This window comes from Phacochoerus africanus, chromosome 2 (genome assembly GCF_016906955.1).
Source record: "Phacochoerus africanus isolate WHEZ1 chromosome 2, ROS_Pafr_v1, whole genome shotgun sequence".
Taxonomy (NCBI): domain Eukaryota; kingdom Metazoa; phylum Chordata; class Mammalia; order Artiodactyla; family Suidae; genus Phacochoerus; species Phacochoerus africanus.
This window is the reverse complement of record NC_062545.1, coordinates 106,953,468-106,976,689: the sequence shown is the minus strand read 5'-3', so window position 1 is coordinate 106,976,689 and position 23,222 is coordinate 106,953,468. Positions and strand designations below refer to the sequence as shown.

The window sequence follows — 23,222 nt, the reverse complement described above, 5'->3', positions numbered from 1 at the left end:
CTTTGCTGCCATTGTCAAAACCACACCTGATGAAATCTTTGACCACTTCTAATATGTGTAAATGAGGAAGTGATGGCAGAAGTGAAGGAACAAGTGTCGATGAGCAGGTTGGTGGTGGAAAAGAAGATCCTTTTAATTGTAGAAGCTCAGCCACCGTGCCACTGGCTTTGATAAATTCACTGTTCATCTTCTCCTCCCACCAAATTTACAACTCCTGCTTTACTAAGAATGCCTACCTTGGTGCTAGCAAGCAGAAACCTGAAATTTGGTTTTGTTTTCATTGTGGGTTGCCTCTGGTGGCTTCTGTGACAGAGCAAACTGGAGAGGCTTTGAAATGATTTACTGACCCGTTATCAAGGAATCCCTTTATTTCTCCAAGCAGGTTTTGGGGTGCTTACGAAGTAGGGCATGAAAGGGAAGGGGAACGCTGGAGCTTCTGTACAGTAATGGTAATCACCCTGTATTGACAAGTTAGTTTTGAATGCTATCCTCTTGTTTTTATTTCTAGAAATCATTTGTTGGTATGAATTATTTCTGGCGTTATTTATACAAATAAAGATGGTTCTAGGGGCATCTTCTTCCTTGGCTTATTCCCTTGAGAGAACGTTTTTGAAAGTATGCCACTAAGGTTGTATCTGTTAAGATTTGGGACCCTGGTTGTGGCACTGTTGGTTGCTTTTTCCGCTTCCTGTTTTGCAGATGTTAACTCCTTTGGGTTTTGTTTTGTTTTGTTTTTAAGTGATGAGATTTTCACTGTCCAGTAGCAAGCTCCATTTACTGGAGTTATTGAGCTTTGAAATAGGAAATCTGTGGGTGATCAGTATTACCCTCCCCAGAAGCTATGGCTTCAATCACAGAGAATTACTGCCCCATGACTGAAAATTTTAAAGTTGTTGTTTCACTAAAACATCTGTAGGTTTTCCTTCAGGTATTGCAACAAAATCCACATTTGTTTGTAGCCAGGGAAGCCAGTGTTCCTGGCCTTATTCTCCTCTAGTTGATTCTCATATTTCCCTTGCAAACTTTCCCATTGGTTGGAGTCTGTGGAGAGATTTCAGTGGCTGGCTGGTGGAAATGTTTGGGAGAACATTTGCGTATCAAATCAGCCTAGATATTTGCAATAAAATGTTTGAGAAAAAAAATCCATTTAGGATTAGGAAGTAACTGCTTTAAACATTTTAAAAGCATTTGTGATTTCCCAGAGTATGTTATTCATGAGCCGAGACCTAACCTGATTCTCAAGGGTCAGGCCAGAACCTATATTTTTAAAATATAGATAGTGAATATAGATAAAAATGTAAGATAGTGAACGTATCTCTTTAGGATTAAGATCTGTACCTCAATGCAGTATAGAAATTCCCCTCAAATTAAAAGATACTATATATCCAGAAATTGTTTATGATTTAGTGAACCTGTAAAACACAAGGTGTAGGAAAAGGGCCTCATTCTTTTCCTCCTTTATATAATGTTCCCCCCATAAAACACAATTGTATTGTGGTGATGTGACCTTTGGTTCTGCTGGAGTCCATAAGCTTTCTCTTACTGGTGAGGATTTGAATGTCAGATCTTTCTCTTTTTTCTTAGTAAAGAATTTAAGGTGGCATTTTGGTGTTCAGATTTATTAAGTTTTAACTGCATTACACTGATGGGTTGGAAACATAGAAAACTCAATGCAGGTCAATGTTTCCCATTTGTTAACAATGTAGGAGTTGAGCATTGACAGTTACTGTACTTAAAAACCCCCCGGATCAGGTGTTATTTTACCATCTGGACATTTTAATTAGTAATAAAAATGTGAATCTGGATGCATAGAAATAGGATCCACAGTACACGGTGGCTCATGCACTCTGTTGGTGTTGAGGTGTGCACAGCTACATTGTGTGTGTGTGTGTGTGTTGTGTGTGTATGCATGTGCTGTGCGCACACGCCCAGGTTTAAGTGTAATTGTGTGTTGAGTATGTGTTCATTCCTTTTAGGAAGCCCAAGCATAGCATTCTGGTGTCTTTTTCAAACTGTGCACTCTGGCAACACCAAAAAAATGAGGCTACTTTTCTTGAATAAGAAGTCAAAATGTGCAATAACTGTACTTGCATTCCTAAGTAATAACTCACCTACGTCTTTTTAATGCTCATACTTCCTCATGTAATATATGGCATGACAGAGCAATACAGTGTTGACATTAGAGGTAGGCTTGGGCAAAAGATGTGGCTCCTCCATTTGATAGCTGTGTGCCCTAAGACAAATATATCAACCTCTCTGAGTCTTCCTTTTTTTCTCACAGACAGAATGAAAGTATTAATGATAATAGTTATGGTATCTAACAGTGTTATGACGATGCCTATAAGAGCATGTATGTAAAAGCACTTGATAAAGCTATAATTGATTTTGGATACCAGTTACCAGTCATAACTCACATAGCATCCTCATAAGTCAATATATTGTCTCATATTAAAAAATAAAGGAGATGCAAATATAACAACAGTAACAAGTGTAGTAACTTTAGGACCACCAAGAAAATGTGTTCATCATTTTCAACATGAAGCAAAGTGACCCATTTTAGCAAGTATCTGGATATGTTCTTTGAAATAATGTTATTTTTAATTAAGGCAGAAGTGGGTACATTTGAGGAAAATAGTGACCCTCTGGAGAAATGGAGAGTGAAAATAGTTTAGGGAAATGAGTCTTAGCGTCTTCTCATTCGGAAAGATGCATACGTGTTCCTCTTAATCATTCTGAATTTCATGTTTGCAAACCAGTGTGAATACTTAAACGATAGTCATTATTGTTTAGAAAAACCTATCCATTACGATTTACACACACATACACACACACTGTATTATATGTAAATTTGCTCAAGAAGGCAGCACCCAGGAAGTGAGGGTGTTGATCAAATTACTGTTTGACATTGGACCAGATGAGTTTGGACACTTCTGTAGAAAGCTCTGTCAGATTTTATTACAGGTGCAGTTCACTTCCTGAACATTCTTCAGAAAGGATCTGTTTTCTTTACTTAAACGAATGCTACGATGGACTACTGTGGTCGAATGATGCTATTTTGGTCATTTCATCAATTTCATCTTCCTCTCCCTTAATGGAATAAATGCTTAGTTTGATTATAATTTACATTTTATTTACTTTCCATTACATTGTTTCTCACAACAAATATTTATTATTAGAGCCAGCCTGGTTTTAATCAGTGTCTTAGAAAGCTTTTAAGACTTGAATCTGGAACATGGGATTAGCAGAAGTAGACAGAGTTCCTTTTTGGTGAAGTGCTAGGAGGAGCTAAATTCACCTGAGGCAGCCTTCAGTTCATTAACTTATCTGGTCAGTATTCAGTAACCTACAGAAGATCCAGAAATGTGCCAGTTATGACTGTCCAGCTTCTCGGGTTTCTTTTCGGACTTGACATTGGAGGCTGGTTTCATTTAATGTCTTATCGCTTTCATTTAAACCTCCCAACCTAAGGGCCAGTTTCATTTACATCTATTCTAATCTTGTAAGCAGAGAGACGCTACATATTATTTGGAAAGGAGGCAACAGGTCCTCCTCCTTGAAACTTCCTTTGGTAAAAATGGCCCTGTGTGTTGTCTTAACCTTTTAGAGTTCAGGGTTGACAGTCAGGAGATGAGAAAGAAATCGGGGGACTACTTTAAAAATTATCTCCTGAAAGGGATTCGTCTAAAAAGGGGGCAGGGAGGAACAGCATTTGAAATTTAATAAAAAATAAAATAAAATTCAAAGTAAAGTCTGTAGCCAAACTCCGTAATTGTGATGCATTTGCCGAGTTGCCCTCTTCCGGCGTCGGGCCTGCTCTGATGCCATATGGCCTACCATGGAACATTTAACTTGTCAGAGATAATGGATTGTCCTGGAAGCAGATTTTTGCTTTGAGCATTCGGCTCCTTTCTTGCATTTCACTCTCAGCTCCAGGCTGCAGGATGAAGGATTGTGGTGGAAATGCGAGGAAGGGACACGCAGTTGATTCCCCTTAAGAGAGTGACCTATATGCCACAAAATTTTACCCACGCAAAGAGGCATTATCCCCATCACTGGCCTTAGCAAGCTGCATGTCAGAACCATTTAAATTCGCCCGGACTTAACAGATTGTGTACACATTTCAGCATCGAGTGCCTAGCAATCATAAAACATCATCATTTTAATTTATGCAAAAACAGTGTAGCCACATAGGCCAAAAGGTAAGTATTATTTATCATGACCTGCATGTAACCTAAACCACCTGGTTGGTAGATGCTGTAAATTAAGTTTAACTCTCAAATCTACTGAGAATGCTTAAAAAAAAAAATTACCTGATGGCCACATTATGTGGCTTCATTTTTTTGTTTGGTGAATGAGGTGAGGTTGAAACGATCACTTAGGTGGATGGACAAGTAGCAACTAATTATTCTGCTAAGCTCTCCGTCTTAAAACTTAAGTGCGAACCTTCAGTTTATTTTAAGGTACTTGAAATTAGAGGTTACACAGCCTGTGAATTATTTAATTTTTTTTTCTGTAAATGTAGAAAATATGGTATCTGATGTTGGTATTAATTTGCTGCCTTCATGAGGTAATTCATATTTTTTTCTTTTTCAATTGTTATATTGTTTCTGAAATCATAGACTCTGAAAGTGCTAGGAGGAGTCTGTGACTTTTGCATCTATAGGAAAACTTCCTCTAAAAGGATAAGCAGTGCCCTTTCTACACATACTTGTATGTACATAGATGCAAGGTACTATGGTATAATCTACTATATAGATTCTGGTATAATCAACTATCACCCCACAGCTAGTATTATAATACAAAGACCCAGAATAGACAACTTACAAAGAATCAATCAAGCACAAACCAGTGGGAAAATAAGTTAACTTGAATATCTCAATGTAACCATAAATTGTACATATTTACTCTCGGGTTACAAAAATTAATAGATTTGTATATGACACACAATTACTCTAGAAGAAACTCTGTTTGCAGAGGGTAATTTAATATACTCACCAAAACATGTGTGTTTATGTATTAGAAATTTCATATTTAATTTACTTCTACAGTTTTGTGTTTTCTAGATGACTCTTAATATAGAGCAGTAAAAAACTGCAGTAGCATTAAAAATTGATATAACTTCATTTCTGAAGAAAGAAGAATTACTTTGTTTCAATGAACAACTTTCAATGAAGCATTTAAGAAATCTCTGTTAAAGTCAGTATTGAATACTAAAGTGTGCTTGTGTGTATTTCTTACTAATCTTAAACCGAACACATTTGTTTTATTAATGCCTCTGATAGGATGATTTTTACCACCTCCCTGTATTCAAATTTTTGTCCATTGAGGGTGGTGCCTGGCCAGAGCCAGCTCTTGTTGGGGCATGTGCGCCCTCTGCTGGCTGCTCAGATTGGAACCAATTGGTATGTGGGGTTTTTAATTTCTTTTACTTTTCAAGGTTGGGTTTTTTTTTGTTTTTTATTTTTGTATTTTTGTATGACTAATGAGATATTTGCAGTGATTATAAATTTGTAGGTTAATATGAAGTATGGTCGTTAGTTTTCACTAGGAAATGAAGGGCCTTTTTTGTTTTAGGCTTTTTTGGGGGGAGGTTGCTTTTGCTCAATAGGCTGTTGATAGCACAAATAACATGTAAAGTATATGCCACTCTTGAGTTAGTAAGTGGTTGTTTTCATATGACTATTAATCATTATTTCCGTTGCTTTCATAGTTTCTCCTGGCCTGATTACATTCTTGTTTGACTAAGTTGGGAATGGCCTTAAAAAAGGATCCATCATTGAAATTTTGAAACATGGCTCCTTATATGTAGGTCATGCCTCAAAGAGAACTCCCTGATAGCCTTGACTGTTTTCACTTTCTTTGTGAAGGAAAATGAGCATGCATTTACATCATAGTGGTTTATAAAGATTTTTGGGTTCCTTGCAGATCAGATTAAGTTCTCCTCCCTGAGAATCAGAGTTGGAGGGGAACCTTTTGTGTTTCATTTTGCTTCTTTTGGTTGTTGTTTCTAGAGTGTCAGATGTTAAAGAAGCAAATCATTGATGGTCTCTTTCTTCCTAGGTTGTAGGATGAAATTATAGAAAGGCAGTAACAGAGGGAACATCTTGCCTCCTCACCATTGCTCAGGTGGAGGGTATCCTTGGGTCTTAGTACTGAAGACCAGGGCACTGTGTAATGAATATGTGTTTAACATAGCAATTTTTGTTGACAAGTTTCCATCAAGTTCTTTATAAAAATTAATTATGTATAAGAGAGTTCTACATATCTCTGAAATGATTGAATCAGTTCACTGAGTGCTCTGTGGTGATCCTTATAGTTCTCTTGTCTTTGCAAATTTCTCTAAGTTGTAAACAGATTCCATCAAAACACCCAAACCACCTTCCCGATGTATGAAATGATCAAAGACCTTAGAGCTAGAGAAGCAAGGAAATGTCATCTAAGTTTTTCAATACCAGTTACCATCAGACGTTTTGGATAAATCATCTGAACTTTTATTTACTTTGATTTATTTAACATTGTCAAATAATCATGAACTAAATTCTAGTGGCTATCCAGTTCCCACTAAATCTGTTATAATGGCATCTTGTGTAGAATCTCAAATGTACGTCTTTCCTGTGGTCGCCTGTTACCATGCGGGAGTTGTTTTAGGTGTTCTCTGTGCTTCTCATTATTCTCATGATTCCTCTTACAGTGTACATTATTGGGTTTGCTCCCCAGCAATTCACCCATCTAAACTCCTAATTTCTAAGAGTAATGTCCCTTATTGAAGTATAGTTAGCCAATGGTAGGTACACATAGGCACCCAACAACTATTTCCTTATCTCATGTTGTTTGGACATCTTTCACAACTCTTCAGAGGATCATTTTTGCAAGCTTCAGGACTGAAAATTGCTGTCTGTAAGCATCTGCTCCATGTGATATATTTTATTTTCTTGCATATTTTTGATAGGATGCGGTCACTGTTGTGACTACGCCCCTTCTCTCTCCTTCCTCCATTCTTCCTCCTCCCTCATCATCATTTCCTCTGCCTCTCCCCTTCCTTCCTGTGTCCCCCTCCTTCCTCTCTTGATTTAGTCATGATCATACATTCAGTAATCCGGAGGTTTTTCTCAAACATCCTAGTGTGGGACTCAGTGGTTTGTGTAATTTTATCCGTGAACCATCACCTTCCTTGAAGAGCAGGTTCAATGGTTAGCAGTCCTCCTACTCTGCTCTCTGAATGCCCTGAGTTGTATTTTGAATTATGGGCTCTTCCACCCGAACTTCTCAATAGTGTATGTTTAGTAATATAGACCCTATATAATCTAAGACTATAGAAATGGTCATCGAATATATTACAAATGATAATATATGTTTCCCTAAGTTGTAAACACATTTCATCAAAACCCCAAACCAGTCTCCCAATGTATGAAATGATCAAAGACCTTAGAGCTAGAGAAGCAGGGAAATGTCATCTAAGTTTTTTGATACCCGTTACCTTCAGATGTTTTGAATAAATCATCTGAACTTTTATTTACTTTGATTTATTTAATATTGTCCAATAATCATGAACTGCATTCTAGTGGCTATCCAGTATATACACTTGGATTATCTTCTGCCTGGGGCTTAAAATGTTACTTATATACATTTGTGTATATGTGTAAGTATAGTACTTATTGTATTATACATTTGTATAAACTGCATTAAAAATTTTTTTGAAACCCCCACCTCCCTTATTTTTGTGCATTCTTGATTATCATATCAGTGCATGCAGTTCCTTCAAGAGATGATAATGGTTATATTCTAATTGTTAGTTGTGAGCTCAGCTTGGAAACTGAGGCCATCCCCTCAATGTCATGGCTCTAAAATATGTAATTTTCTCATATAGACTCTTTGTAACAAATGTAATATTCAGCCTTTGCCTCTGTGTTCTGTTCTGCTGTACCTAATCTGGAATTTGGTCATTATTATTTTTTACGACTAATGTTAGTAAGGCTCAGAACATCAGTTTAATGGGCAGCACATAATTTATTGCTAAAGGCGATTTGTGTGGTGAGACTTAGCTGCTTATTTTCTTAAAATTTGCTGATAAATTCTAAAGAGTTGAGCAAACAAGTCTTCCTCCTATGATACTGTCTCTGCTGCATCTGGCTGGGAATGTCATAGAGCTCTTCCAGAGGAATCAAAGAACCAGACTTTTTCCGCCTACATGGAGTTTAATGTCCTTAGTAGAGCATGGGCATGGGGAATAGACAGGGAAAGAGCCCTTTTAGGTTAGCAAACCAAGGCAGGTTCGCTGGAAGTTAAGCCTAGAGTCTAAAGGTGACTCTGTCTTGGGGAAGGAAGCAGGAGGGGACCAGTGGATCTGATAGAAGAGGGTTTTCCTCTCACATCCAGGACACTTATGCCTTGGAATTCTGTTGTTTGTTAGGGCCCTCTACTTGGTAATGTGAGATGAATTTCTTTAAAACCATCAGTCTTCATGAGTGGAGATGAACACATGTAAAGAGTTAGTGCACTTCCAGAGAAAGGCTTCTCTAACCCATGGAAAGGACCTGTCTGAAAGGATCTTGGAGATCAACACATGTTTGCTTTTGAAAAATCCAGCTAAATAGGTTGGATTGAGTAGTCATGGATTTTTTGCTGTTGTTTTTGTTGTTGTTATCTACCAGGTTACCAAGTGTATTGGAATTGCCTCTGATGTAACCTGAAAGACTAAATCAGTCCACATAAATCGATTGTTCTTATCCCTGACTTGGTAGACAAACCAGTGGACTTTTATTTAAAAATTGCTAGTCACTTATGATGGAGCATGATAATGTGAGAAAAAAGAATGTATACATGTATGTGTAACTGGGTCACCTTTCTATACAGTAGGAAATTGACAGAACACTGTAAACCAGCTATAATGGAAAAAATAAAAATCATTATAAATGAAAAAAAGGAAAACAAACAAAAATAAAAATATAATATAGAGATTCCAAACCCCATTCCACTGAATATAAGTACCCCGAGGTACAAAACCCAGGTATCTATTTTCAGAAAAGTTTTACTAATGATTCTCATGATCAGCAGGGGTTCTGAGCCATAGAATTGCATTGCAGGGGCTAGGGGGTGTGTTTTTCTGTACACCCATCCTATGTCTTCCTTTCCTCCTAAGACTATAGCAAAAATCTTTAATTTCTACTTGCATTTGATACCTTTGGTGTGGATGCAAGATTGACTATTTTTCATTTTTATTTGAAAAAGTATTCCATTTCTTCAAATTAAAAAAAAAAATAAGATTTCAAGTACATATGTTATTTCTTCAGAGGCTCCCCACAGTCCTTCATTGCCTTGGTTCTACCCAAGCACCATAGACACAAACCACAATAAAAATAGACAGCAAGGCAGGCAGAACTGTTAAGACCTTATTCACATAAAGCCAGTAGTAAGTTACTCATTAGAAGTAAGTTGAGTGATTTCAGGGTTAGGCTTAGTCCTTCAGGTCTCTAGGGGACCCTTGTACAAATTGCTGATTCAGAAAATCATTACTCCGGTGGCTCAAGTGGCACTTTAGTGGCCTTAAAGAGTTATTTGACACACCTCCCCAAACAACTAAGTTATCCCCATGATTATGTTGATTAATTGCACACTCTGTGGAATTAGTGTTATTTTCAATGAAAGATTTTCCTGCATTGGGAAAAGAAAGCATAAACCTCACATGCTTTAATTTGATAATGTGTGTGCTTTTCCGCTTCTCCTAGGCATGACACCGAGCGAGGGGATGGTTTGGCTGTTGTGTCTAGGGTGGGATAAATAATCTAAGGCAAAACTTTAGTGTTGCATCAGGAAGGTGACTTTTGGTGTACCAGAGGAATGGTTGCTCAAAATGTTGACCAGTTCTAACATTTTCATCCATCAAAGGATTGGATGGATGAAAGGACTGACTTCGAATTGAGTTGATATTATTTGAGGAGAGAGCTGTGTTCCACAGGGAGAAAAAGATGAGTGGAATAATCTTTGTTACCATGATAGATACTGATCAGACATCTGGAATACTCCAAGAAGAGGTGGCATAATGTGAAATGGGTTTTGGTACAGAAATTGGTAATTTATGTTCTAGTTTCAACTCTTAATATCTGTATACCTTCTTTTATTGCTACAAACAGGTTACCCTTTCTTAATTTTAGTGACTTCATCTGTCAAATAGGGGTTAAAATGCCCATCTAAGGAATTCTTAGGGTGTTGTCTTAAAAAATGTAAGCTAAATTGCTTTGTATGCTATATAGGGCTTTACAAACGTGAGGGCTTTAAGGAGAATTGAATATAGATTCTAAACCATGTTCAGAATCCCCCCAAATGAAGAGTTTTGATGAAGTTGCAAGATACTCTTAAGTGTATCTGGAATTTTGGTACACCCACTGTTTTGAAGGCTGTGCAGTGTCTAGACGGGATGAGGTGAATCAATGACAAAAACCAGCCAAAACTCATAATTTTCCGGGGCAGGACTCTAGATCATTACTGAGTGTTCTATTTTGATGATTTAAGAACATCCATGAAAGAGAGAACTAATGCTAGTCTTTCCTGGGAACGTGGCTCACCCCCTATTTCTCATCATCCTTTGCTGCAAACTCCGTATCTAATCACTTTTTCCCTGAATTTCCTTTCTGTTCTCAATTTATAAAGAGGAGGAAGAGAATTTTCTAGGTTCTGAAATGACTTTTTTTTTCCCCTGCTAAAATTGAGTTGTAATTCTTTTAGCATGAAATTTACTAAATTTGAATTTTTAAAAGCCTCCTGGAATAGTAAGATTCTGCAGAAGAGAACCAATGGTCTTCTCTGAAATTTAGAAATCAGGAAAATGACCTTAACTTCTGATTTCTTATAAACCCAAACTCCTTACCTCCATGCTAGGGTCAGGGAAACTTAAAGGTGACCAGCTAGTCAGAACCGCAAAGGTGTATCTGCCTGGAAACATCACAGGTCGAAAATCTTCTCTAAGTCAATTAAAATAAAGTTGAATCTTTAAACATACATTGTTTATTTGACAGAAGATTACACACACACATATAAACCCAGTGTATGCTTTTAAATGCTTTTTTTATAATAATAGTTTCCAGAAATTCATCAGAATTTATGTTAATAGAGAAAAAAGATGAGGGCAGGTATGGGTATTCAAAAGTTTAGAAAAGATTACATTAAGTGAAGTTAAAAGTCTTTACTACAGGACTTTTCAGAGGCTTTAACGTGCTAAGATTTGATGTCAATTTCCAGGGGCAGGGGAGGGATATAGACAGTTTGACATTTCCTGGGCTTTTTAATTTGCCTCCCCCCACCTTTTTTTTTTTTTTTTAAGTCTGTTGTGGGGCTACTATTCCACAGATGACACTTGTGAGTGATGTTATATTGTCCTATATTACAATTTTATTTTTACTTTCACTCTTCTCTGTGCATTAATATGAAGTCATATTCTTCACATGTGGAATGAGTAGAGATGCAGTTTGCTGCCATGTTTTCGTTGATTAGTTGCTTCCAGTTAATGTGGAGATGGTTGCAGTTTATTGTATGACGTCACAGATTCCGCTGTACATCATTTGCACATCTATAAAGTACCTAGAGACCTTTTAGGAGTAAAACACCATGTAAATGTAAATGATCACCACCTCTAAGACACTTTCATTAATTTCATATCAAATTCATGAGTGTTTTGAGCTCTGGGATTTGAGTCTTCAGTATCGGGCTTCTTGCTTATTTGTAGTTTGTTTTTTTCAGAGTTTAAATACCAGTAGCACAGAACAAGGCAAAGAGCACAGCCTTGGGAATCAAACTGCCAGTGTTTGAATGCTGGCTGGAATATTTATGGCCTTGGTGACTTTGGGCAGTTTTCGGTGTCACAGTTTTCTCATCTGTAAAATGGTGTTTATATTACCTGCCTCACAAGGTTGTTGGGTGGATTGAATAAATCAGTCTACGTAACCCTTTGGCGTAGCGGGTAATGCATGACAGGGACTCAGGTATTCTTATATGGGCAAGGGAGACAAAGGCAGGCATGGAAAAGGTGGAAGAACTATAAATAGTAACCTCATGTGTATTTTCAGAAGACTAAGCATTCCAGTTGTTATTTAAGGAAATACTCTTTTCAATACGTGCCCCTTCCCCCCAGAAGTTAATAACCAGCGATGGGTCAGGGTCGGAGTTGGCGACAGGGGCAGAGATTTAGTCTGACTTGAACATGGTTGTGATGAGTTCCTCAGACTGATGGCAGGGAACAAAAGGCTGGCTCCTTAGTTCCCAGAGTGAGAATTAACAATGAAACAGCCTTGCTCGGTATTGTCCTGCAGTATCAGATTTTTTTTTTTTTACTTATCAAGGCTTTTCATAGGATGTTATGCTCCACTGTATATGTGCATCTTTTTCAGGGGATGGTGAAACACTTAAGCATTTGTATGTAGTATTGACAGTGGCCTTTTAAGAATGAGAGACTAGAAACCCAAACGTGGCCTTGTTATTATCCTACTAGTAGCCACCCGTGGGATCTTTTCTGCCATGCTTATCTCCAGAAATCATGTTATGGGTAAGTGGTTCTTGTCTGTCTCTTGCACCTTCCAGTTGGATTAAGACCGTCCAGGTATAGTCATCTACCAAAGGTGATACTTCTTAGATGTATCCCTGTGAATGAATGAACGAACTTCTAAGACCATTTTTTCCTTCCTGTAATGTGTTCTTTCTCATCCAATTCCCATGGCATTCCCTTACAATAGGATACCAAGGATATATTGGAAGAAAAATTAGAAGTCAAGTGAAAAATGATACAAGAATATAAAAGTATTAAATTTAGAATTATATAAACATGGATCAATCATACTGCCCCCCAGTTAAATTTTTTTTCCCTTATCCTTGGGGCAGCAAGATAAAGAATGATTGAATAAAACAGTGAAAGGATTGGCCTTTAAAATAATTGAAAGTAGCTTCTATTTTCTGCTTAGATTGAGTTTCTTTTTTTTTGCCCCCTCCCACAAGGGCAACAGAAGAAGCAAGTGACTCCTTTATCGATTGCCCATTGGTGCCATTTTTAATAATCAAATTTAAAGACAGGTTTTAGCAGCCTATGGGTTTGATTTGGATAGAACACATGTTGACTTTCCGGATTGTTTGCTCACTGTAGACGCCGCCTTGTCCTAGAGACGGGGCTGCGTGTGGAGCTCCTTTGTCTCCAGAAGGATTGATTGACAGATGTTGTGTCTGCTCATTTACAGCATTTTTCTTGTTTAATTTAAAAAATTGTGACATAGGATTTCACATTCCTTGTATACATCATTTTTGCAGAAGAAAAGTTGTTTAGCCAATATGTCGACTTAGTTTATGAAACCCCTCCTGTAGCTTTCAATCCACCTTCAGTGTACCCCACTAGGTCATATTATTCGTTTCACGCACGGCAAATCGTCACCGGCAGCAAAATTTAACATTTGGTCCTTTTAGATATAAAAATGAATCAAATGCTTGACAAGATTTGTTTCTGGTGTATATTTCAGAATCCCCCCCCCCCTTGGTGGGCATACGACAAATGTTACTAACGGGTACTTTTAGTTTTTAAAATATGGACAACAGTACTCCATGCAGTAAAAGACTTGAGCGATTAATGCTACCCTTATGCCTCTTTTGAGTAGTTTTAGCCATGGGGCTTGGCACTGCCACCATTGTCTTTGTGCCAAAAAATATCCGCAGCGGCTGTCGCATTCTAGTACTGGAGGGTTGTCTCGAAAATTCCGCAGTGAACGCGCAGGGTTTGTTCATCACTGGTATCTCTTTTAAATATTGGGAAAAAATAGCATCTTTAGCTCTTTCAAAGCTCCGTTGTGGTTGAGGAGATGGGGGGATGTCGGTGGTGAAGGGTGGAGGAAAGAAGCTGTCCGCGCCAGCCCGTGGGTATAAGTGACAAAAATCCATGCCTGACGTAGAGTAAACACACATATTTAAGGGCTTTTGTGTTTGCGAGCACAGATAGTTACTTAAGAATCCTACTCAAACATGTTATCAGTGCTCTTGAAAATTTTGTTATCTGAAACAAATGTTCCAGTGCATTTTAAGCAGAAAGTCTACATCCAGACCATGGCTAATTTTTTTATGGACAATTTACACAAAAGATCTATGTATTTTTTTCCCCTTCTGGAAACTGAGGTGTCATTGTAAAATGGCTGCTTTTTGTCATTAGGAAATTGTAGGAATAGCTGTGATATTTTGAGATATTTTGAGTTTGAGAAGGTGCTTGGGTTTATCCACAGTTCCTGATTATTTTGCTCCCAAACAAGGGGTTTGGGCTCTGAGGACAGATTTATAGTTGAATTGGGGAACAAAAAGATGTAATAAAGTTAAAGGCTTACACTATCAGAATGAAATGTGTTCGCTCATGATCTCTGGAGCGATCTATTTGATGGTAAAAGTGGATGCTACAGATGAGATCTTTACAAGGAGCATAATCCTTAAAAAAAAAAAAAAGGAAAAAAAAAGTGCACCTCCCAGCCTCCTGCTGGCTGCGCTGCCTCTTTGGTACCTCACAGACTTCGACAGAGTCCTGGACGGGTGCCCATTGATGTCATGGAAACACTCAAATTACTGAGAATGATTCATGTCTATGCTGGTCTCTTCTCCTCCCCCACACAAACAGGAGTAGATTTTTAACCCTGACAACTTGTAATTTGCAGTGGGTTTATTTTTGTATCTGGATAAATATTTTTTAACAAGCAAAATTAAGATGAAGCAGTCTGTATCTGATATGATAGTAAAGAATGCTGGGTCCGCGTAGCCAGAAGTACTTTGGGGACTCAGTGCAGCAGGAACCCGTCTTCTGCTCATCCCTCCCTCCCCTCGTCTCCCTTGCTCTCCTCTGTGCTTCCCAGGCCACTCTCTTTATTTCTGTCCTTTCCTCTCCCCTCTCTCCCTCTTTCTCATTTATTCTTATTCACGTTCATTCTTCCCCTCTCCCTCTCCCTTTCCCTCACATCCTTACTATTTGCATATTTGCATGAACTCCTTCTACCTTTAAAATAAAGAAAGGAATAGACCTAACTTATATATAAATTGAGACAAATCCTGGTAGGAAAATTCATCTCTCCAGGTCTTTGTGCCAGAGTCGAGTTGGGAAATAATGGCAGGTGGTGAAATTCTAGAGAGGATAGCTTCAGTAATTCCTTCTAGAGAAAGAAATAGATAGCCTTTCTCCCTTCAAACTGTATTTTACAATCCAGTTTTTGGAAATTACTGAAACAGGACACTAGAGGTTCAATTTCCTGGGAGGTCAGAGTAAATTCTGCCTTATCTCTCTCTCTTCCTATCTGTTTGTCTGCCTTTCTACTTACCTCTCTACCTGCCTTTCTGGTTGTTAAACAAGTGAATATTAGGTCAAAGTGAATTATGTTGTGGTTGTATTGAAGCTTTTTAGGTGCCAGAGCTCATAAAGGTTAAGTTTTTTTCTGTTAGTAATATTTATGAAGAGACGTTAAAGGCTATAAGTACCTTACCTCCGACTTTCACAGAAGAGTAGATATGTCTTTATGACCATTTATCCTTCTGAAACAGGCCAATGTGTCTTTTCTTTAATGCAGAATTCTCATACAATGAAAGTTATTCTCTTAAACCTCCCAGGACTGACAGTCTGCAAGATGGTGTCCTGTTTCTTGGAACTGAAACCAACATGGGCATTGATTTTCTACTTTACACTGAACACCATACCAGGAGTTGGGGGTGGCGGGGAGGGATTTTCCCAAGTGTGAGATTCATTTGAAGTCAGTGGAAAAGTTAATACTTGGGTAAGAAGGCTCTGAGAGGGTTAACGTTAAGACTCAGGTTTGGCTTTCTTCAAAAATCCTCTTCCCTTTTGTATAGATAGTGACTTACATACAAGGTATGCTTTTGACCAGATGTAAGATTTATCAACAATATATTCTTTGTGTGGTGTTAAAAAGGTATACTTGAATCACACCATTGAACTAAAAGATTGAAATGAACACTGTTACTCCTAACACCTACGTTAACTTGAGTTGAGGTGAGGGGTGGGGGCGACTTGGGCATTGTAAACATTAAAGGACCCATCCAGTCCCTCAAAATACTAGTTTTGAATTTTCCCATTGGAAAAAAGAATAGCCTAGGCCTGGGTGTAAAGCGTACGTTAAGTTCTATTCTCAAAGAAAAAACATATCCTGCAATCTTGGATGGGGTGGGGTTCGTGTTCTGGGCACGTGGGTGGCAGTAGCCCTTTTTAACATCCTAGTGTGGATTGTTTTCTGTAGAGACTCTTTATATGTCATGAGGTTTAGTCTACTGCCTAGATCTCTTGTAATGTGGTTTCATTGTCTTTCGTGCTGATTATTACGACTAAACATACTTTTAAAAGAAACAAATGAGCAGCCTTGATGTTTATCCTTAGATAGGACCAAATAGCATCTAAACCTTTAGATATCTCTGTAGAGCAGTCTACAGATAAACACTGGATTGTTCGAATTAGAACAAGACATTCGCGTTCCATTATCCCTTGTTCTGCTGGCTCTACTGGTGGAATCTGAAGTTGGGTTCAGAGTGGGCAATTTTTCAAAAGCCCACTTGCCCAAATATAAATGCCAGCATCATCTTGATCATGATAGGCTTTACCCCTAGGAGAGGGAGTTTCAATAAAAGAGAGATGGCGATAGAGGAGATACAGACAGAGAGAGAGAGAGAGAGAGACTCAGAATTTTGAATAGTTTCTTTGCTTTATTCACCATCTGGAGAGCCCTGATTGATTAGCTTTGGCCTCACCATTAAGTGTCAATATAATCAATGGGAATTACTAGGCTAGGGTCATTACATAGATAATTTGCCTGCTGTGTAAATAAAAATGAAGTTGTTTAAATTTTGTGGGAGAGAGAGAGAAAGTGAAAATAAGGAGTGACAGTTTGTTTGTTAGAGAAAGTGGAGGCCATTGGAATGACAGTTTTTGGAAGTGTGGAGCAGTTTGGCTAAGAATAGGAATGAAGGATATTTTTTTTCCAGTTTATCATAGCCAGAGTGAGGAAGTGTTATTCCCTCTCTTGCTTGCATACATTGCCAGTAGTGCCTACTTTACGTATGTAAACATCGGGGAAGAGAAGTGGCTGCCTGTTACCTGGAGGAGATTTTTCTTTTAAGGAGAAACACAATTTACACTTTTTGTTTTGTTTGTTTGTTTCTTTTGGCAGGTAAAACAGAAAGGGGCTCATACTCATCTTATGGGAGAGAATCAAATTTACAGGGTTGCCACCAGGTAAGTGAGAACCTCGATTCTGGGGAAGGGTTGGGAGAATTAACCTGGTAAATCCGTTTGTTTTTGTCAATGAGATGATGCATTTTAGACTGTGGCACTCCGGCACTGACAGTCTGCCGACGCCTGTCCCTTTTAAAAAGTAATGAAATCACACCGAGGGTGGAAGTAATAAACACCTCATCGTATCAGAACTGTATTCACTGGCTTGTTGTTATTTTTTAATCCGTCAGCCGGTACCAGTGGCACTGTTTGCAAACCAGGGATGTAGGGTAAAGTGGTTCTATCAAAAGAGTTTATTTGCAATTAAGAACTTAAGAATTTCTTACCCTGGAAATGCTTCGTGCAGCCAGTTTGAAAGATCCTGGGGTTCGGGTGGCTCCTGCCCTAAATTATAGTTTTCACAGGGGCTGTAGGATGTTGTGTGAAAACAGGGTTGTATTGAGGGATAAAAATGTCTGTGAAAATATGATTTGTTGTCCCTTTTTGTTTCTGAATTGTTTTTGGCTAGAAGTCAAGGCCAGCAGGCTAACAGCAAAGCCGTCTCAAGGGAAGCATGCGTGAGCTAGAAAAATAAGAGTACTTTAATTAAATAATAAAATGCCAGTGTCATACAAAGGTATAGCATGTGTGTGTGTGTGTCTCTGGGCACTCTGCATTTGCATACTTTCAACTCTCCAGAGAATGGCCAGTTCTAAAAATACTATCAATAGCCAAAAGTGTAAGCTTTGTTTCAAGACAATTGAGTTTTTATAGGTGCTTTCTTTTTAATTTCAGGATCGGCACTAATCACATGTTTAAAATCTTTTTTTTTTTCCTTTAAGATATAGACTTTCTTTTTATAAGTGCATCGATTTCTTACTTTGGAAAACTCTTGATCAAATTTAATCATCCTCTTTCAGATTCAAAGCTTTCTCGTGTTTTATTATTCACCCAGAATGTACGTTCTTTTTTGTGCTGGGAAGGGAACGCTTGCTCTCTTGAACCCTCTCACCCTCCCATTTTCTTTAATGATATGGGAAAAAAAAAATCCCTTTTGATTTTTTTTAAACAACCTGTTTAATGGATGCTGAAAAATGTAAGCAAACAGTCATGAAATAGAGCCTGTGGAGGAGGTTTTCTTTAGGTATCAGCCCTAGATCAGGAAAGGTGGAATTCTGGTGGAATTGTGTTGTTTGCTTTTTTTTTTTTTTCCCTCCCCCCTTTTGGGTATATTTGCATTTTTTAAAGTTGACTTCTTTGGCCCAGCCACCCTCCAGTCATATTCGGCATCTGAAAGATTTGTTGTGATGAGGTGAACGGTGCTTGGTTCAGAGCTCCTGCTGCACAAGCTGCAGAGTACAGTTTATGGCAGTTTGTTTGGAAAGAATTCCACAGGAAAGAAATTTACAGCCATTCCAGCGCAACGGAAACATCTTTGGAATGTGAGCGCAAATGTGCGGGGCAGATAGCTTGGGCAACAAGCCTCTGAGTGCCGTCTCTGGTGTAAAGCTCTCAATTCCTGCAGAAGAGCCTGTTCCTGTGGATCTGGTTTCTGAGGGTCAAGGCAGAGGTCGCTGGAGTTTTAGGGGGAGGGGAGAAGAAAGTTGACAACATCCTTCCTTTCCGCAGATGGTCATGGCAGAGGTCTCTGTTTTTGCTGGGCCTCTTTTTCTGGTCAATGAGAGAATAGGCTTCCTCGCCCCTGTATCCTTTCTTACTAATAGGAATTGGCGTGATTCCTCCCAGACACAAAGATTTCCTCTGCTGAGTAAGCGCGAGGCCCCTTAACTTGTGAAAGCATCATCCAGACCGCGTGAGTCTGTCAGCGTATGTGCAGAGGGACACAGACCCTCCCTCGGTGTGTGGGAAATACTTCCCTCGGGGGAGACTGAAGTTAATTTTTTTTGGCAAACACAAGGTGAGAAGTGGAAGGGGGAAGATGGGGTGGACTAGAGGTGGACGGACTGGCATGTGACGGCTGGGTGTCTGGGCCTTGGGGATGTCTCCTTTTGAGACATTTGTGTCCAGGAAAATTCCGTTGTATATAGGAGCACGGCTGCATCCGCTTTTCTTAAAAAGTCTTCATAGCGTAGCTGTGGGGTGTGGAGATGCTTTCATTCTTATTTCTGCTTTGTGGTTGTGAGTCCTGCAAGGACCGACTCTCTCTTTGCTTAGCCTGGGCTCAGCAGCATCCATAGACGGTGTGATCACTTAAGGAGAAAGCAAAGAGCACAGTGTTGGAAATTTCCTGATTGAAGATATCGGGGCTGGAGATAGAAAGGGTACACATTAGGAATTTCTGCTCTTGAAATCGAGAATAGGGCAGACCATAGTGGGTCTTCCAGTGAATGAGTTTCTCTTGCGCCGAATTGTTTTTTGAACCTGTCTCCAACACCAGCTATGCAAACCAAAAAAGAAAGGCAGAGTCTCGGTTATCTTGGGCTTCAAGTCTAAATAGCAGATCACAGCTGAAATGATTCCCCACTGTGTGGCAAGGTGAGTGACTCATGGAGCGGGAGCTTTTTGTTTTCTCCTGTTTACTGCCTTATAGAGATACTGGCTGGAGATGCTCTAGATGATTTGCCCTAAGGAGCTCCGAAAACTGCTTTATCATATTATAACAGTGTGTCCTGTGGACTTACAGGGATCAGCACTGTTACATATGAACATGCTTCTTCCAGTCCCAGTAGCCTTTTGTTTGGTGTATAGAATTAGCGGTAGTAAGCAACAGGTAGCCAAGAGCCATCCTGGAGAAATAAATTCTTATTTTGAAATGTTTATTATTTCAGACTGCATCAGGTTTAAAAAAATATATATCTGTTATCTGTCTCTTAAAGAGTTACCACTAATAGTGATAAACATGGGACTTTTAAAAAGGATTGTTTTAGCCAGAAAATAGAGCCGGCAGTTCCCTTTTTATCGATTATATTTTTTACATTAAAAATAGTAATGGGATGATGTTAATTCATGAATGCATTTTCACATAAAATGATCAGAAATGAAACACCATGGCTTATTCAGTCTTTTGAAATAGAAGGTAAACCAATAGAAACCAAAGCGGCCAGACTTTTTTTTTTTTTTAGTTCTCACTGTATATGGCAAAACTAATTTAAATCAAATTGGGGTACGGAAATCACACCCAAGCTTAAAATGTTCTTGCCAAATTGCAACCTCATAACTACTTTTTTTTTTTAATTGGCAGAGAAAATAAAATTTATAATGGAAAGTCTGACAAATAAAAATGAACGGAAATAAAGTTTTTCACAGGAGATCCAACATTATTAATATGATAACCAGTAGCTAATTGCCAATGGGCATTGGTGTACGTGACAAAAGGGGGAAAAAGTCATCATTTACTTTTGACCTCTTTTGCTGCTTTGAATAGGATATTTAGTGATTGCAAACTTTTTTCTTCTCACTGACATCTTCTGTCTTTGAATGAGGTGGTGATGTCAACACAAATGCTTATTATTAAAACAGAAATTTTCCCCTTAAATGGAAATTGAGCATTGATTATTAGGACATGTTTGTCTTTTCTTTCTGGGAGATAGCTCAGATCTAAAGCAATGGTTTTTTTGCTTTGTTTTGTTTTGTTTTGTTTTATCTCCTGGGCAAGTGTGTGTACGTGTGTGTGTGTGTGTGTGTGTGTGAGTGTATGTTTTGTGTATGTAATCTACGGAAAGCTGGACCATAGGTATGAGACCAGTTAGATTCAAATCTTATGAGTTGGGCCTTTGCTTTTCTGATAACTCCCCAGGTGATACGCATATGCAGCTGGGTTTGATGATTTCCTAAAATGTTCTATAGGAGTCGATTTTAAAGACTTGTGTTCAAAATCTGGTGTTGCCACTGACCTTGAAAAAGCTTTCCGATTTCTTGCCTTAATTTGATTATTCAGGACATGGGAATATATTTTATATGTACTTCATTTAAAAGGCAGTGAAAATTGGTGATTCTAAAAAATCAGTAAGAAGCCTTGACATCTTTATACAAAATATCCACGACTAAATATCCCACCCGTATCTTGTTTTCTCTAGTGAAGTCCGAGGCTCTAGCCTCATCCACATTCTTTTTCTTTCTCAGCAAGTAATCAAATAGAACTAGCTGCTAAAGTTATTTGATGGCTAGGTCTTAAAACTGATGGGATTTAAGAATTAGGCCTAATCTTGGATACCTTTGTGAGATTCCAGAAACTTCACAGTTGTAGAGGAAGTGGGCTTGCTCACCAACCCAGTTGTTTTAGATTCATTGAAATTAAGCGTATGTAGTTGGTTCTGAAATGAGTTACACATTTAAGAATGCATCCTTTTCCCTCAAGTTCCTTTTTTAGTTTTGATGCAAAAAGAATTACAAATTGCTTAATTCTAAAACTTTTGGACCCTTTCAGTGTTTCTTATGTAAGGTCAAAAGAGGAAGGAGGTAAGCACAAAAGGTATGAAATCCTTTGTCTCTTATGAAAATGGCTGTTTAGGCCTTGTGCAAGCAGAAATGTATCTTGGTTTTTACTTGGACGTTATGGTTAAGTGTTGGTTCATAGTGCACTGTTGTTCATCCCTGGTCCTGTGCATCCTCCCTCGGAAGCTCTTCCATCCATGTCTACCTTAGCGCTCTGCTTTGCCTTTCATGGTGCTTTTTGAATGTGCCCCTGTTGATGTTTGTTGACTGCTGGTCCTCCTCCCTCCCTGCCTCCAGCCAGGCAGAGGCTAGATCAACTCCATCTCGCCCTGTGTGTACCCTGTACCTGGCAGGGTGAGGATTGTGATGCTTCTTTACCCAGCATCACTTTAGGAAGCATTGCAAGAGAGTCAAGTCTAAAGAGCAATGTCGAGCCATAGTGTGAGCACCGTTTTCGTGTCATCGACAACCAGAACATTATACTCTCTCAAAGAAAGGCCTTTGGAAGCCCTTCCTTCTAGTGAGTTGTGCAGACCCTGGAATGCCATAGAGGTCAGATTCAGGAGAGTCACTCCTCACTTGCTTCCTTGGGGCTGAGTTGTAGCCTGGTGGTCTGGCCTTTCTAGGTCAAAAGGAAGGATTTGTAAAAAAAAAAAAAAAGCAAAAAAACCCCCAAAAGATACAAATGAACTTCTTTGCACAACAGAAACAGACTCACAGAGTTTTCCAAAGGGGACAGGTGAGGGCAGTGGGGAGGGATGGACTTGGGGTTTGGGGGTTGATATATACACACTGAGGTATGTGGAATGATTGGCCAACGGGGACCTGCTATATAGCACAGGGAACTCTACCCAGTGTTCTGTGATCATTTATGTGGGAAAAGAATCTGACAGAGAATGAATATGTGTATATGTATGACTGGGTCACTTGGTTGTATAGCAGAAATTATCAGAGCCATGTAAATTAACTATACTTCAAAAAACTTTAAAAAATTAAAATGAGGTCCTGTTTAAAAAAAAAAAAAAAGGAAGATGGAGGGATTTGTAGATGTCCTGGGTTTCTGGTGGGCGTGTTATGGGAACCAAAAGTCGGACTTCAGGCCCATCCTTTTTGTATTGTTTTGCTTTTGGCCACACCCTGGGCATGTAAGAAAGTTCCCAAGCCAAGGATTGAACCCTCAGCGGCGACCTAATCCATAGAAATGACAGTGTCATGCTGGGCCCTCTGGGAACTCCAGAATGTGCCGGTGTGGACGGTGGGACAGAACACTTAAAATCACCATGGCATGGGACCTCACAGGGACCGAGTCTGCAGGGTGATGGCATTGGGACTCTGCCGCTGAGCACTGCTTTCCAGGCAGTGGCTCCTTTGTTTTGGGGGCCATGGCTATGGTGTACTTCTCCCATCGGCCACCCAACACTCTTCAAAGAGGGGAACAGAGGCCCTCTTTTCATTGCATTCAGTAAACAAATATTTATTGACCCTCTAGTGAAATGTTAGGTAGAAGGGAGAAGAACAAAGGGAAGCTCTTGCCACCCTCCCTTCTGCCCCCACCAGCAGCTTTCTGGATATGAAGGGGGCAAATCAAGCTCCGTTCCTTTAATTAAAATTT

The 23,222-nt window shown here is 39.0% G+C and overlaps 1 protein-coding gene across 17 annotated transcripts in view; it reads left to right on the top strand.

Annotated features, from left to right (window-relative positions):
- TCF4 (transcription factor 4) overlaps positions 1–23,222 on the top strand; it is a 365,917-nt gene that overhangs the window by 167,559 nt on the left and 175,136 nt on the right. For 15 of the 17 annotated variants that reach the window (XM_047765454.1, XM_047765461.1, XM_047765445.1 and 12 more), the window contains one exon: positions 17,172–17,236. In XM_047765454.1, the coding sequence (XP_047621410.1) occupies positions 17,172–17,236 (65 nt within the window). Of the gene's footprint in view, positions 1–17,171; positions 17,237–23,222 lie in introns of those variants that run through there. The other 2 variants (XM_047765499.1, XM_047765491.1) reach the window with 1 other exon arrangement.